The sequence below is a fragment of the Acipenser ruthenus genome, chromosome 3 (genome assembly GCF_902713425.1).
Source record: "Acipenser ruthenus chromosome 3, fAciRut3.2 maternal haplotype, whole genome shotgun sequence".
Taxonomy (NCBI): domain Eukaryota; kingdom Metazoa; phylum Chordata; class Actinopteri; order Acipenseriformes; family Acipenseridae; genus Acipenser; species Acipenser ruthenus.
The window spans coordinates 14,046,847-14,062,896 of NC_081191.1; the positions used below are offsets into that span (position 1 = coordinate 14,046,847).

The 16,050-nt window shown below is 36.8% G+C and overlaps 1 protein-coding gene across 1 annotated transcript; it reads right to left on the reverse strand.

Annotated features, from left to right (window-relative positions):
* Positions 1 to 178: 178 nt before the first annotated feature.
* On the reverse strand, positions 179 to 13,913 carry LOC117394217 (GTP-binding protein 10-like). Its single transcript, XM_033992298.3, has 6 exons — positions 13,872 to 13,913; positions 12,724 to 12,921; positions 7,907 to 8,011; positions 7,036 to 7,104; positions 4,182 to 4,302; positions 179 to 979 (listed from the first exon to the last, which is right to left on the reverse strand). The coding sequence occupies exons 1-6, from the start codon at positions 13,911 to 13,913 to the stop codon at positions 762 to 764; spliced, it is 753 nt and encodes a 250-aa protein (XP_033848189.3). The 3' UTR covers positions 179 to 761.
* Positions 13,914 to 16,050: the final 2,137 nt, after the last annotated feature.

Genomic DNA, 16,050 nt, shown 5'->3' on the forward strand with positions numbered 1-16,050 from the left:
ATGCTCATAATGTAGAGGGGTGGGTGGGAGTAGCTTTAGGCTACTGTGCAGCCCTAATACAACTTCTCTATCTATTCAGCATTAAGCTTAATTTCCCTTGAAACTGTGGCCTGAATAATTAATCAGTTGAACTAATTTAAACTATGGACATATTGATACGACTCACAGGGAATCTATGTAATTAAAAGTAACTTCCCTTAGAGGGTGTTTCCATCAGATGCCTCCATTTAACCGTTACGTTTTGGGGTATTTAAATATAAATCACACTTCAGTCTGGGATTCACAAAGCAGATATATTCCTAATTTGGAATTTGTGTGGGTAGTTCTCATAACTTGCCATCTTAAGCTGTTTGCCTAAAAGAAAGTTAGAAATATAGAAATAAATCTGAAAAACATTGCGACTAGAAGTCCTAATTCAAGACACGATGTTTTCTTATCCTTGAATTGAGTGTTTAAAAATGCCTTATAAATAACCAGCCAGACAATGTATACAGTGAACAGTGTCTGGAATGTACTGTACAGAAATAAGCTTGGTTTTTCTTGTCCTTTAAAACTTGCCATTGTTCCCCAGCAGTGAAGTAAAATAATCTGAACAAAAAAATGTCAGCCTTCATGTATTTACAGAAATTCTCAATCATGTTCATCGCTCACACCTGATCTAGTAGGTCATAAAGAGTTGCTTCTACTGGATTCTGTGTTGTTCTAGTTCCTATCTCTTCAAAGGGCTCTGATTTGTACATTTCTACATTCATTCGTGCCACTCATCTCCTCACAGCTTTGGAAGCACTTGAGCTGTGAAGTTCCTGCAGCTTTTCTCTGTGGTCCTCTTCGTTTTGTGAAGTTGCCTGCTCAAGTGAGTTTCTGATGCACTTCTTTAGTTCTTGAATGCCATATCCACTGGATGCTGAGACTGGGATGATATGTTTAAAGTGCACTGTGCGCCTTGGATCCGCACCTTCAGGAAACAAGTGTGTATAATCTAGAAGAAACCAATCAAATAAAAAAATTTAAAAAAATTATATATATATATATATTAGTGCCTTGCAAAAGTATTCAGACCCCTGACCAATTCTCACATATTACCGAATTACAAATAGTACATTGAAACACTGAAACTCAAAATCAATTATTGTAAGGTGACATTGGTTTTATGTTGGGAAATATTTTTAAGAAAAATAAAAAACTGAAATATCTTGCTTGCATAAGTATTCAGCCCCCACACATTAATATTTGGTAGAGCCACCTTTCGCTGCAATAACAGCTCTTAAGTCTTTTGGGGTAAGTATGTACCAGCTTTGCACCCAGTGTCGGAGTGATTTTGACCCATTCTTCTTGGCAGATTTGCTCCAGGTTGTTCAGGTTGGTTGGACGACGCTTCTGGACCGCAATTTTCAAATAGTGCCACAGATTCTCAATAGGATTGAGATCATGACTTTGACTGGGTCACTGTAGGACATGTGCTTGGGATCATTGTCCTGCTGAAAGGTGAATTTCCTCCCAAGCTTCAGTTTTTTAGCGGACTGAAGAAGGTTCTCTTGCAGTATTTCCCTGTATTTTGCGCCATCCATTCTTCCTTCAATTTTAACAAGGTGCCCAGTCCCTGCTGATGAGAAGCATCCCCACAGCATGATGCTGCCACCACCATACTTCACTGTAGGGATGGTGTGTCTTGAGGCATGGGCAGTGTTAGGTTTGCGCCACACATAGCGCTTTGAGTTTTGGCCAAAAAGCTCTATCTTGGTTTCATCTGACCACAAAACCTTTTCCCACATCACAGCTGGGTCACTCTCATGCTTTCTGGAAAACTCCAGACGTGCTTTCAGACGGTACTTTTTGAGGAACGGCTTCTTTCTTGCCACCCTCCCATACAGGCCAGCGTTATGCAGAGCTCTTGATATGGTTGACTGGCGCACCATTACTCCACTCCCAGCCACTGAACTCTGTAGCTCCTTCAAAGTGATTGTTGGCCTCTCTGTGGCTTCTCTCACAAGTCTCCTTCTTGTTTGAGCGCCGAGTTATGAGAGACAGCCTTTTCTTGGCAGTGCCTGGGTGGTGTGATGCAGCTTCCACTTCCTTATTATCGATCCAACTGTGCTCACTGGGATATCCAAACACTTGGATATTATTTTGTACCCTTTCCCTAATCTATGCATTTGTATTACTTTATCTCTAACTTCTGTAGAATGCTCTTTGGTCTTCATTTTCCTTCAGATTCACAGCCTGACCAATGATCCTTCAACAGTGAGGTTTTTATCCAGAAAATGTGACAGCAACTTTAATGGTTCACAGGTGGGAGGCCAATGGTAAGGTAATTGTGTCCTCGTTAGGGCAATGTCTTTCATCGGTGTAAACTGGGAGCTTCCACAGCACAGGGGTTGAATACTTATGCAAGCAAGATATTTCAGTTTTTTATTTTTCTTAAAAATATTTCCCAACATAAAACCAATGTCACCTTACAATAATTGATTGTGAGTTTCAGTGTTTTAAAATAAAATATCAAACAGAACGGAATTTCAATGTACCATTTGTAATTTAGTAATATGAGAGAATACTGAATACTTTTGCACGGCACTGTGTATATTTATTTATGTATATATATATATATATATATATATATTTATTTATTTAACAGAATGACTTAACTAAGCAATTGAAATAACCACAGCTTTTGGGCTGTCTGTTAAGGCTTGGTGAGGCTTAAACTCCAATATTTACTGAAGTGTCAAATACCTACCTAAGATATTCAAATTACAGTCAAACCTGTATTAAGAGACCACTCGAGGGACAGTCTTATAGTGGCCACAGAGGGCCCATAACATGAATTTTCTATTTGTCTCAGACATGCTTTCCTGTAATTATGTACGTCTTACATGCACTGTAAGACGTACATGTAATATGAAGAAAAGGAAGTATGTAATTTAAAAACATTCATTTAGATAATGCATTTACAAAACAAATTATTTTGTGAAAGTAATGAATGCTTGCCTGTCTCAGGTCACACAAACTGTTTTAAATCCTTTGCAAATTTCAATGCCTGTGTCTGCCTTTCAGGTACGTGTTGATATGTTTTCATACTCGTATAAGTATGACTTGAATTTTTCGGTGTTTATTTTTCTTTTAACGGTTTGCCTTTAAGTCTTGAGCCACTACATCCTAATTATGAGAACATTCTGTTAAATTAGCGGGAAAGAACAACACAACACGAAACTGACACATTGGAAGATACCTAGTTCCGAGGCAAGTGCGAGAACGAAATGCAAGTTAAAGTAGCATCTGGGGGGAGTGATTAATGTCATTGCTTGCTCTCGTGTCCAAATAATAAAGAAGGTTAAACAGAATCAGCAAGTCAATCAGGACATCAAGGTAAAAAAAGAAGTGACTTTGTTTAGTAATTAACAGTTTAATTAAGATATTGAATCAACTCACAACATGGTCACGTGAACAAAAATAAAAACCTAAAACTTCATGCCCAAGTTCTTTCCGTTTCAAAATGCTGTATCTGCGTCTTTCCAGTATTGAATATTTCAGCAGTTTTTCAGACACTTACTGTCTTTACAAGTTTAATAACTTTAATTCTGTCATCTAGGGAGGACCTTTTGTTTCTCCACATTTTCTCTCTTCCTTTACAAGACAGCACTGTTGTTTTAATGATTACGGATAAAAGACCGCTAAAATGGTTACTGTATTCCTTTGAATTTAGGACGTACCATTTAAAACCATATTTTTCTTATACCAATAGCCCTGTGTAAGGGTGCTTAATAGAGGTTTGAGCCAGTTGCTGGGTAAGAGAATTGTGGGCGCTGGTTGCGTTAGACAGGTGGTCGCATGATAGTTAAATAAATGCACAAATATCATTGGGATGAATTTAAAGTGGTCACTTAGACCAGGTGGTCGTTAAGTAAAGGTGGTCGCATGAGCAGGTTTGACTGTATTGTAAAATATACGATATTAAATCATACCTGGTTTAGCATTTGGACACTACTACTCATGAAAATTAAAAAAAAAAAAAAAAAGTATCAAACAAATACAGTTCCTGTTATTGTCACAAAATCGAACATGTGTGATGGCAGCTACCCAAAGACCATTAGGAAATCTAGCATAGTTGATTGAGGCTGCAAAAAGGTTAATGTTGATCTGGTGGCTTATATGTAGCTGCACAAAAGGAGTGTTTACTACCATACCTTGAGGATGTTGTAGTTGTTCTACAAGTTCCTTTAGCTTGTCTTCTGCAACTGGCAAATCCATTTTGTTCACAGCAAGGACAGACTTTGACCTCAGTTCTTCTTTGTATAACTCCAGCTCCTGGACACACAAATGAACACTTAGTTTTAATTAGAAAACAGGTGTCCCATTTCTGAAAGGGAACGTCTCTATAGTGTGGTAAAAGGCGTAGGGTTTTATTTTCTTTATAAACAATGCACTTTGCTTTTACGAAGATGAACACTGCAGTACAATGCTTAGCTTGCTTCATAAGCGGGCACACAGCCAGTATTAAAGCAGCAGTACTACACAGCTTTAGCATCGCTGGAATAAGGAAGTGACCCAGTAAAATGCAGCAAATGCATTTAGGAGCATAATCTATTCATGACAAAAATCCTTCAGTGCTTTAGTGAAAAAACAGAGGTGAACAGGTATAAATCTTTTATGATGTACACAATGATACACACAGATTTAAAATATAAAATATTTTTAACCATAACTAAAATAGACCAGCATGTAACCAGCATGACCATTATTACATTTAATTATTTTTTATTAGCAGTCGTTTAAAAAATGTTTAGGTTCATGTGTACTATGAAGAAAAATAACATGTTTTATCTCACCACATGAATGTCCCTTGTCCTTACGGACTGATGATTAGAACCAGCCGGTGGATTGCTAAACCTTGGTCTTGCTTGGCATCATAATTAATGCCGGCCATGAAATCATCAAGAACCCAGAACTACTTCTACAGGATAAAGCAGCTCACTACTATACATTTGTAGCTCAGTAACCTTTCTGCTATAAGCACAAGATCTATTTGTGATGACCACACCAGTAAGTGGAAAATGAGAGCCTGGTTTGTCCACACCCCTTTCAGCCATGGGATGCCACATTTTCTTTTAAGATGTGTTTGCATTGTAGCTACAATTCAATTATTTGCCAGAACATGTCCCTATGCACTTTCACAGTGTAACACCTTTGCAAACAATTAAAAATGAAGTAGTCTTGGGATGCTTATTTTAAATAGGTATCCATAGACTAGTATTCTATTCCTGTCCCGGACTAGCTCAAAACAATCAACATAGTAATTTACAGAGTAGGCACCAGAAATTACACAAATGACAAAGAAAAAGAGGTCAAGGCAAACCGTAAATAAAATGAAAAAAAGAATTACACTAATTATATATTTTCATTCAAATGGAGAGAGGTGCGGTCGAAGAGGTCAGGCTAAAGAGTAAAAATAAATCTGATATACATACTTGGGCCATGACCTATTAGATTTATACAAGGCTTCTACTGAGTTGCTTTATTTACCATTTTCTCATTCACTTTCTTTTCGTTATTTCTTTAGTTTAATTTGGGACTATGATGTGTCCTGCCCCAGTCTGCAGTGATCTTATTCATTGGTTCTTTGTTTCTGTGTTCTTGTGCATATTTTAGCCTTTTAGTCTTGTTCCCCTTTCTTAACAGAGGTTTTCTTACTGCAACACATCCTTTAAGTCCTGATTTTAAAAGTGACCTTCGTATTCTTGATGGATGGACAACGACACCTGAGCCTTCTGCCAATTCTGTTGTCAATTCAACGCTTGTCTTCTTTCTATTCCTTAAGGATGTTATCTTCAAGTATTGCTCATCCTTGTTAGACACCTTTTTGAGTTGTTGGGATCACAAGCTATTGAAGATTCTGATCAATGTGCATTAAAGATTGCTAAATGACAAGCTTGGTTTCTTCTCACCCAAACTAAGCTGCATTAATAACAGTCAAAGTTGTTATAATAGTAGAAAACACTAGTGGAGCCTTGGAGTAAATTGTTGATGCTTATAACATCCACATATTGTAACTCTACAATATATATATATATATAAGGCCTGTCAATTAATCGCAGTTATCTTCTGCAAATTAACACATTAATTTTTTGGGAACATTCAAACTGAAGGACTTGTGAATGGGATGTTTATGTTTTTTAAACTTTCTGACAGTTCACTGGATAGAAAGAGGGTTACTTGCATCTACTGTAAAAGTGAGTTCCAGTATCACAGAAGTGCATCTAGTCTGCTTTACCACCTGCATGCTAAACATGCTTTTACTTCTCAAAATACACTTTCTAGTACTTTTTCTGCAACAGACAACAAAAATACAACAACAAATGAAACTGGTCAGTTTCAACAAAGTAGTCTTTTATAAATTCAGGATCGCTGCAAACCCATGAATCAAGCTAGGTACGATACTATACCAGTGCTGTTACATAGCTACCGACTGCAGACCTGCTAACACTGTAGCTTTGTTTTATTTCAATCACCACATTTATTTTTAAACGACAATACTTACAGTTATGGAGGATATAACCGTTACTCAGTGAATGTTTTTTTTATTTAGGGAATTTCAAGTTATTAATAAAAGAGAATGAAAAATTATTATTTTTATTATTTAAATGGCAATGAAAAACTGTTTATGAGTAAAGGAAAATGTAAAAGAAACTGATAATTGTAAATGCAGTAAGGTGAGTAATAAACTGACTCCATTGTGATTTTAAGATGATTCAAACAATTGAACAACAATGCTGGATTGTAAACATAAATACAAAACTATTAAGAGAATCCAGAAATAGGAAAACAGGGTTTTATGCTGGGTTGTTTTTTTGGATAATAATAATAATAATAATAATAATAATAATAATAATAATAATAATAATAATAATTATAATTATAATAATAATGATAATGAGATGGATGCAGTAATTGTATCAATTAAATATGAGATTAAAACCAACATTAACAGATTTAAAAAATGTAATCGCTTGACAGCCCTAAAATATACATGAATCATCTTACCTTCATTAGGAGCTGTATAGCTTCAAAGGCTGTTCTAAATGGTGTTTTGTAAGAAAGCTGGACATCAACCTGAAATACAGACATGATAAAGCCCATCTTAATTAATCAGCTCTGCTTTCTATTTACAGCTTTGAATTGACTTGTAGTAATAATTCCTGAATAGAAAGGGTAATTGGTCAAGTTTATTTCTAGATTCAACACAAGACAGGCCTGCATTATTGTAATTTCATGTTATGAACCTGGTGGTCTATGGCACAGTGGCCTTCAAAGTAACCCCCATTTTTCAATACTGAAGAAAATGGATTACATACATACAACCATGATTTAGCAGTGAATTACCCTTTCACCTTTTTTTATTATGTTCATCCTGTCCAATCTTTTCTACAAATTGAACCTTAGAGGCAACATGACTATTTTTGCATCTTACATTAAATGTCACAATGCATCGGATCACAAGAGAATACTAACAGGGAGATATGCTTGGAACAGATGCATACTTTTAACATGGGTGTTATTGTATATAAAAAAAATAAAACTTATTAGGATGCTTAACTAGAAAGGACACAGAGAAGCATTTTCTATGGAACATTTTTAATGTGAAATGGTCTGTCATTGATATGGCCAGAGGTTCCTTTGGCAGTGAAAAGATTGTATCTCACAGCATGCTGTATCCATCGTGCAGAAACCATGAATTCTCAGTTCAATGTCAAGGACTCGTGGTAGGTTTGTATAAGTACCACAATGCCTGAACTTGACAAAGAATCATAGAAAAATGGGGGAAAAAATGTAATTCTCAAATTCAAGTGACATAAATGATGAGTCATTATATTCATTTCAGACAAAACAAGAATAGATGACAGCTTCTACTCACCACAAAGAGCAGTTGCTTTGTTTGCTCAACATGTTTGAGAAATGTGTGACCCATTCCTCTGTTTATTTGGGCTTCAATCAAACCTGGTAAATCAGCTACAGATATCTGTGGAAGAACACATATTGTAAATATGAGCAATGTAGGTGTGACATCTGTATGGATGGATGGACAGACTCCTACATATATCCCCACATTCTTATACCCTATATAACTATGGCAAATAATGGGGTAACCAAGTATTTAACACAACTGGTTCAGTTCTCAATTGGGTCAGGTAGCTCCAGATTCTGAAACCACAAGATGTCCTAATCAACTTTCATCAAAACAGCAATCTTCGAAATGTAAAAAATATTTTACTTGAATGAGTTAAATGTGTAAACTTTTGGCTACTGTCAATTTGGTTGAATATTTTCATACAATACCTAGTAAAAAGTCAGAGCTAAATATTATTATAAGGTTTGTTTTCCTTTATTACATTTTAGAAATATAGCTGCTTTACTAGATATTCAACATACAAACCAACATCCTTGAGAACACCATTAAGTGGTAATACGCTCCTGGTAGTGTTGTTTTCAGTACTACATGTTACTCAATACAATGCCCTCTGAGCGAGTGAGCACAGTTCTATCCCCTCAGGCATTCTGGTATCTCACAATAACATGACACCCCACAGTGTATTGTTAAGTTATTAAATATGTACTGGGCATGTTTTATTAACTGAACAGTTGCTGTTGCTGTAGATAACAGATGAAAACATTTATTATGGAAATGTCATTCAAAACTGCAGCTGTGACATCACACAGTCGACTGCGTCAGAGTGATAGAGATACCAGGGGTGTTTTTTTGGAAAGTCAACCTTTCAAAAGATCCATTAATGGCCCTATTAAAAAGAAGTTCAGTGAGCAGTATTGGACTGCAGAGGTGTGAATGGGTCAATTGTCATTACATGTTGGCCAGTCATGAGAAAATAGCACAAACGATGGTAAAGAAGTAAAGCTGGAGAGAGTAAAGTAAATATAAGGGTGAGTAAAATTAAGCAAGATTAAATAAAGGAGAGGTTACTTGGCAGGGTACACATGAATAGAACAGAAAAGAGCTACTATAAATGAGAGAGCAATATGTAATACCACATTAAAAAACACCATACATTTCTAAGAAACAGTGTTTTTACTGAACAGCCAACCATCAGAAAAACACATTTTATGTGACCAAAAATGCACAGCCTGAAGTACTTTGTTTTGCTCACCGAGAATGCCTTTATTCAAGTGACAAGAAAACAGACACTGAGCTACCTTCTGTGGCCTAGTTTAGAATTAATGTATGAGTGAACCTTAATGTCAAGACAGCATTAACATTTTAACAAGACAGATTGTAAATAATAAAATGTATTATCAAGTGGTTACTCAGACAATTAGGGTCTGTGAAACCAGCTGTATACAACTAACAATAAAATGTAATTTTATATGTGCTCCCAACATCATTTAATCCTACTGAGAGTCAAAACTCACAACATTACAGGATTATTTCGCCAATTAGCTTTAATTATTTAAACTACTCAAATGGAAATTTATAAGAAGCCCATTGGAAATGATGCGTGACATGTTAAGATTTTTGAAATGCTGATGTTCGTGGATGACAAAAGTCTGAAAGGATGATAAATAAAAAAATACTGTAACTGCCATTCACAGGTTGTAATGTGTAAATATCTTGTGCAAAATGGGAGGAAGAACAAAGCGTATTAACTGAGTGCCTTTTTGTTTCATTGTATCTTCTTTTCCAAAGGCTACAATAACCATTTTGTCCCTTGAGTGATATGTGTAACATACCTTCAAATACATTGTTCAAAGCATTCATTTTTAAGAGTTGCCAATTATGTTTTGTATTTTTTCACCAGTCCCCAATTTGGTTATGGCCAATCGCTGTGTATTACTGAACTGTAGAATCTCAGGGCAGCGTGTAACAATTTGAATATTATATTATGGTTTATTATAAAGGCTGGTATTATGAATACCCTGTAAATGCTTATATAAATTCTAACATAACTCTGACATGGTTGATTCTCATGGCAGTAAAATGACACAGGATGCTGGAGTTTTAAATTTTACAGAAGGTCCCAAAGTCCTATAAAACAAATCAGAGGACCTCTGAGAAAATTATCTGGACTAAATTTCACAGATGTCGTTAGAAATTCAGAAACCACCCATTTATGTAGTGATTTTTAGTCCCGTGTGAATCAGGCTATAGTGTTGTACATGTAATTTTTTTCAAGTATAAACAATTTTATCTTAAAAAGTTTTCATGCTGTGTTTTGCCGTTCTCTCATTTTCCAATTTCGGAGAGACCAGCCTTCTTCTTGTTGGGTTAGCTGAGCGAATCCTTCGTGCATTTTCGATTTACATCCCAACAATCAAAGTGCAACTTTATATAACACCGATTCACCCGAAAACAGGATTCACCGCAATAGAAGTAACCTGTTATTCAAATACTGCCACCTTGTCAGTGGAGCAGAACACCATTCTGGTTAATGTTTTTCTAAAATGACTAGTAACAATATATGGACTTAAAAATGTGTTTGAGGGGGCTCCCGAGTGGTGCATCCAGTAAGCACTCCGTGTGGAGTGCAGGATGAGCTCTATAGTCTGGACGTCGTGAGTTTGAGTCCAGGCTATTCCTTTGCCGACCGAGGATGGGAGCTTCCAGGGGGCGGCGCTCAATTGGCCAAGCGCCACCCGGGGGAGGGAGGGCTAGGTCGGCCAGGGTGTCCTTGGCTCACAGTGCACCAGTGACCCCTGTATTCTGGCCGGGCACCTGCGGGCTTGCCTGTAAGTTGCCGAGAGCTGCATTGCCCTCTGAAGCTGTAGCTCTTGGGTGGCTGCATGGTGAGTCCGCAGTGTGAAAAAAAAGCGGTCGGCTGACGGCACACACTTCGGAGGACAGCGTGTGTTCGTCTTCGCCCTCCCGAGTCAGCACAGGGATGGTAGCGGTGAGCTCAGCCTAAAAATAATTGGCCATTCCAAATTGGGAGAAAATAATAAAAATAATTGGCAACAACTAAGTTAAAAGTTAAAGCGAAATTCACTGCTTGCAAAACAACACCTAGATAGACTTAATATCATCTTTTTTTAAAAACTTTACTTACTGCAGTGTACGGAGTTTCTATAATGCTTAAAGATAGCGGCCGAGAATCTCGTACGAGAGAATAGTTTTGCGGCACTTAAAATATCCAGCACTACTTTTATTTATTTATTTATTTTAACCAGAACTACTCAGAATGCAGCTCATAGTGGTTTCGTCACTGACACCCACTTCCTTAGAGATTGCTGTAGCGTTTCAGGCATTCTAAATTGGATGGAAAACAGACATCTCAACCCCTAAGTGTTCATACTAGTGAGACCCCTGCTGAAAATCCTTGGGATTGAAGACAAACCTTAACCTAGACCACTATATATATATATATATTTTTGTTTTTTTGAGGAAAGGGGGACGGGGACGGGGACGGGGACGGGACGGGGGGTGGTGCTGGTAACCGATGAAGATTTTTGCACATGGCTGACAGCTACATCACTGACCTACAATTAAGGGCTATGCACACCGGGAGCGAAGCAAATGACAAGAATACAACACGATTACATACAAAAAAAAACAGAACTGTAGCTAGTCATGAACAGAAAATAAAACAAAGAAATAGCCTGGGTACACCACACACTAAAAAAAATGACATTTGAATACATCTACACATATTTCTTTACAAATACTGAGAAAATTAGTTTAATATACTTTTTTTTTAAATTGATTTTCAGTTTTAATAAATTCATCAGTTAGTTTGAGAATGTGATTATTATTATTATTGGTCAACATTATTAAAACAAAGAAGTGTCATTTTACAGAAATACGAAACCAGTGTGTGGCGCTCCCCATCACTTTGACTAAAATTACGGTGAAATAAAGTGATAGACATATCATCAATTTCCAATTGCTGTTATTTCTTGCCATATGGCATCTTTCTTTGTATTGTCTTTATAACAACTGACACTGGCATCATAAAGAACATTATATTTTATTTTTCGACTTTAATAATTAAAATCTCAGTGATGTCCATTTTTCTTATTTCTGTGGTAATTTCTGCGTGAACGAGACAGTAACAGTCTGAGAGCCTCTTTGACTCTCTCCGAGTAATGACGTGTTGTGTACAGAAACACGCTCGCGCAGACAAACCGTCAGTTTGAGACAACAAGGCAATTCTATCTTTGGAGTAAGGGGGGAGTTTGCGTAGCAGCTACAGGAATATAGAATGGTAATTCTTCATGGTTACCCCCCCCCCCCCCCCCCCCCTCCCCAAATGAAATAATACGCTTGGACAGTGGTATTGGATTTACCGCTGTATCATGTATAAAGGGTTTTGCAAACAATAACAAACTTATGCACAAACGTGAGAATCCATTGCATGGCCATGAAACTCTCAAAATTGTTAAAAACTGTGAGTTTCAAGGGTAAACCTTGAGACTTGACATCCATGGGAAAATACAGTAGCTTGGTGGTGTGTTAAAATATCTCTGCAGGATTTTCCCGCACTGAAAGTTGCAGATATGCGGGAACAACCTGGAAAATGCGCGATTCCTGCGGATCCCGCGCTGAAGGTCCAATACATCTTACAGGTATTGTTACAACTTATTTGGACTTGATACTGGCTCTTTAAAGAAGACTACAACAGCCTATAACACTTTCATGAATATCAAACTGTATTTTACTAATCAAAAACAAGACTCCTGAGTTAAAACTTTGTGAAGAGGCCCCACAATGTTGAAAACATTGCCTACATACCCACTGTTTGTTCCAACACCAGCTACAAAACTCTTCTGTGGATATTTGTCCTTGATTTTCTTCAAGGATATACCATCTTTGGCAACAACCCAGACATCACCTCCTTTACCACCTTGTCCACCCAGTCGTGGCAGCCCCATGCCACCACTGCCACGACTGACATACAGCCTCAGATTATCCACAAAGCTTCCATACTGTAAGAGACAGAAAACAGGCAGCTACGGTACAACAGTGATTCTCAATGGTCGGACCGAGGACTGGTACTGGCCTGTGACAAATTTATGGTCAGTCCCTTTGACTATGAGAAGTCTGAGGAGAGGTGAGTGAACCTGGTTGTCTTTATTCTCCCAACTACATATATTTCTGGCAAAAAAAAACAACAGCAAGTAGTCATTACATTTTCTTCATTGACAATAAAAACAGTTAATATTTATGGTTTTTGTTTTTTTGTTTTTTTTTTAATTAGAAACGTATATTTATTTAGTAGTCTTTCACATTGTTGGATAGCAAACCATTCCCCACAGCATTACTCACATCATTTCGTAGGCTTTGCGCAAATGCTCATCGCCAAAGATAATAATTGCTGAGAGTTGTTTACTAACCATACTGTACAGGACACTGAATAGCTATTGTTTTTAGCATACAAAAAAAATCACTCTGTGGTAATTGCTTTGCCAGGGTGCAATTAAAAGTAAATTGGAAAATAAACAGTAAAACTCATCAGTGAAAGCCTCAGAATAATAAGTTACCTCCTGCAGGCTCCCAAGGGATACACTTCTACTACCCTCTCAATAAGGATACCTACTTCAACCCCAAAGCACTGGGATTTAAACAAGGCTGACATTTCTATTACAAAACGATGTTATTCATGCTAATCTGTATTTTTTTTAAAAAACGCACATTTTCCACTACACACTGGTCTTTGCATCCCTGTGACAACTGCTTGTTTTCTATGCATTCTGAAGATGGAAAAAAATGTAATGTTTCACTTACTGATTTTATTTTCCCAGGTAAGAATGCAAAATTTAAAAAGAACTAAAAATGTTGGTCATTCCAAGTGAAATCATACAATTTCTAACGTAAAATGGAGTTTTAAAAGTTGCATTTATTGTGATATTCGCATTGTAGCGATGGTTACCATTACCTGCATCCCCAGCATGAAGGAGAGAATCATCAGAATACCCATCTATGAAATGTAAAGCAACAAAATGTCAACAGAACAAAATATGTATGAGGTTATGTATGAGGTCAATATTATCATCACCAACAACACATTTGCCCACATATTAAAGTTGTTTCTCAAACGGTTTCTGAGATTTGTGAACTGAAAGTGCAGTGCCGTATTTATTTTCCACCAATAAATAAAAGTCACGTGTCCCCTCTGTCAAAATCCTGCAGCACCAATGCACTTGCAGTAGCATAATCATTAAATAGTGTAGTCTTTAAAACGTAGAGTTGCACTTCTCGGCTTCCGTAGAAACTAATTAACAACGATCTTTGAAAATATGCTTTTTTATTTTTTAAATAAGGTATATCCAAATGTAACCGCATGACATGAACAGCACGTTGATTCATAAAACAAAATTCCCACATTCAACAAAATTCTATTGGATAGCAAGGATGTCAATCCCACCTAAACTAAGAAAAAATAAACGCACCAACCGCATGTTCTGTTTTCAACTGACAAGTTGTATAGGCTGAACATAACTCGCATTTTAAAGCTGCAGTCATGTTACATTTTACATTAAAATAAGGTACAGTCGTTCACAACATTCTCCCTCAACCTTCTGTGTGATTTGTGTGATAAAGAGTGCGAACAGTCATTCATCTTCCAGATTTAGCGGGCTTCTATTTTGCATAGATGCCCGCTGTAACGTTCAAGTACTTAACTGTGAATTACATTTTAAATCACCAAGCAAGTCTCACTCAGCATGTAATATACGGTATATGCAGCAGCAGCAGCATCTACTTATTAAACTAAATATCGCCTTACAAAACTGACTAGCGAGTATGCAATGTTTACACTAGACACAACAGATACATCTCAACATCTCACCACTACCCTCTGATTTCAGAAGCATACTTAAAACAAAATTAAAATCTATCCTGCTCTCTGCAGACACAACCGTTGGGCTTTTAAACAAGGTCGGGTTCGGTATAGAATTCTATTGTGCTCGCCGCGGACGGCTAGGGAAATTATGCCGGTTACACCGTACATTGGTGTGAAAACAGCCTCAGAAATTATTGGTCAGCTTCTCTTGAAAACGGCAAAGCCTGAGTAGGAACATTTCCTACAAAATAAAAACAAAATTAAAAAAAAAACAAAAAAACACTCGGAAGCCCCTCCCTCGATGTCAAGTGCAGTGTTTGGCTGTTACATGAACCATCCCTCAGATGTGGGAAATCAGTCTGCTTTCAATTCACAAATGTCATTGCATCTCGAAAATGTTACTATAAATGGTAATGTTCAATGTAATGTTTATTGCAAATAAAAAAAAGTACAAAATATATGTTACAATCAAACAGTCTTCAGGGAAGGATACATAATATATTTTGTGATTCTTGACTACTGTGATTCACTACTGTGATTCTTGAAATGTATTTGTAAGGGCATCTGCTAAGAAATAAATAATCATAATATTTCTTATTTTTTTTCCTCAAAAAAGCTATTTTGTGTAATTATTTTAAAGAAAAAAAATGTAGCCATTTTATAAACAAAATAACCCACTCCACATGGCTCAGTATTAGGTCCTCTGCTATTCCTAATCTAAATTAATTACTTGGATTCTGGTATAGTAAGCAAACTTTAAATTTGCAGATGACACAAAAATAGGAGGAGTGGCAAACACTGATGCAGCAGCAAAGGTCATTCAAAATGATCTAGACAGCATTCAGAACTGGGCAGACACGTGGCAAATGACATTTAATAGAGAAAAGCGTAAGGTACTGCACGCAGGCAATAAAAATTTGCATTATAAATACCATATGGGAGATACTGAAATTGAACAAGGAATCTATGAAAAAGACCTAGGAGTTTATGTTGACTCAGAAATGTCTTCATTTAGACAATGTGGGGAAGCTATAAAAAAAAGGCCAACAAGATGCTTGGATATAGAGTGAAAAGTGTTGAATTTAAATCAAGGGAAGTAATGTTAAAACTTTACAATGCATTAGTAAGACCTTATCTAGAATATTGTGTTCAGTTCTGGTCACCTCGCTACAAAAAAGGATATTGCTTCTCTAGAAAGAGTGCAAACAAGAGCAACCAGAATTATGCCAGGTTTAAAAGGCATGTCATATGCAGACAGGCTAAAAGAATTGAA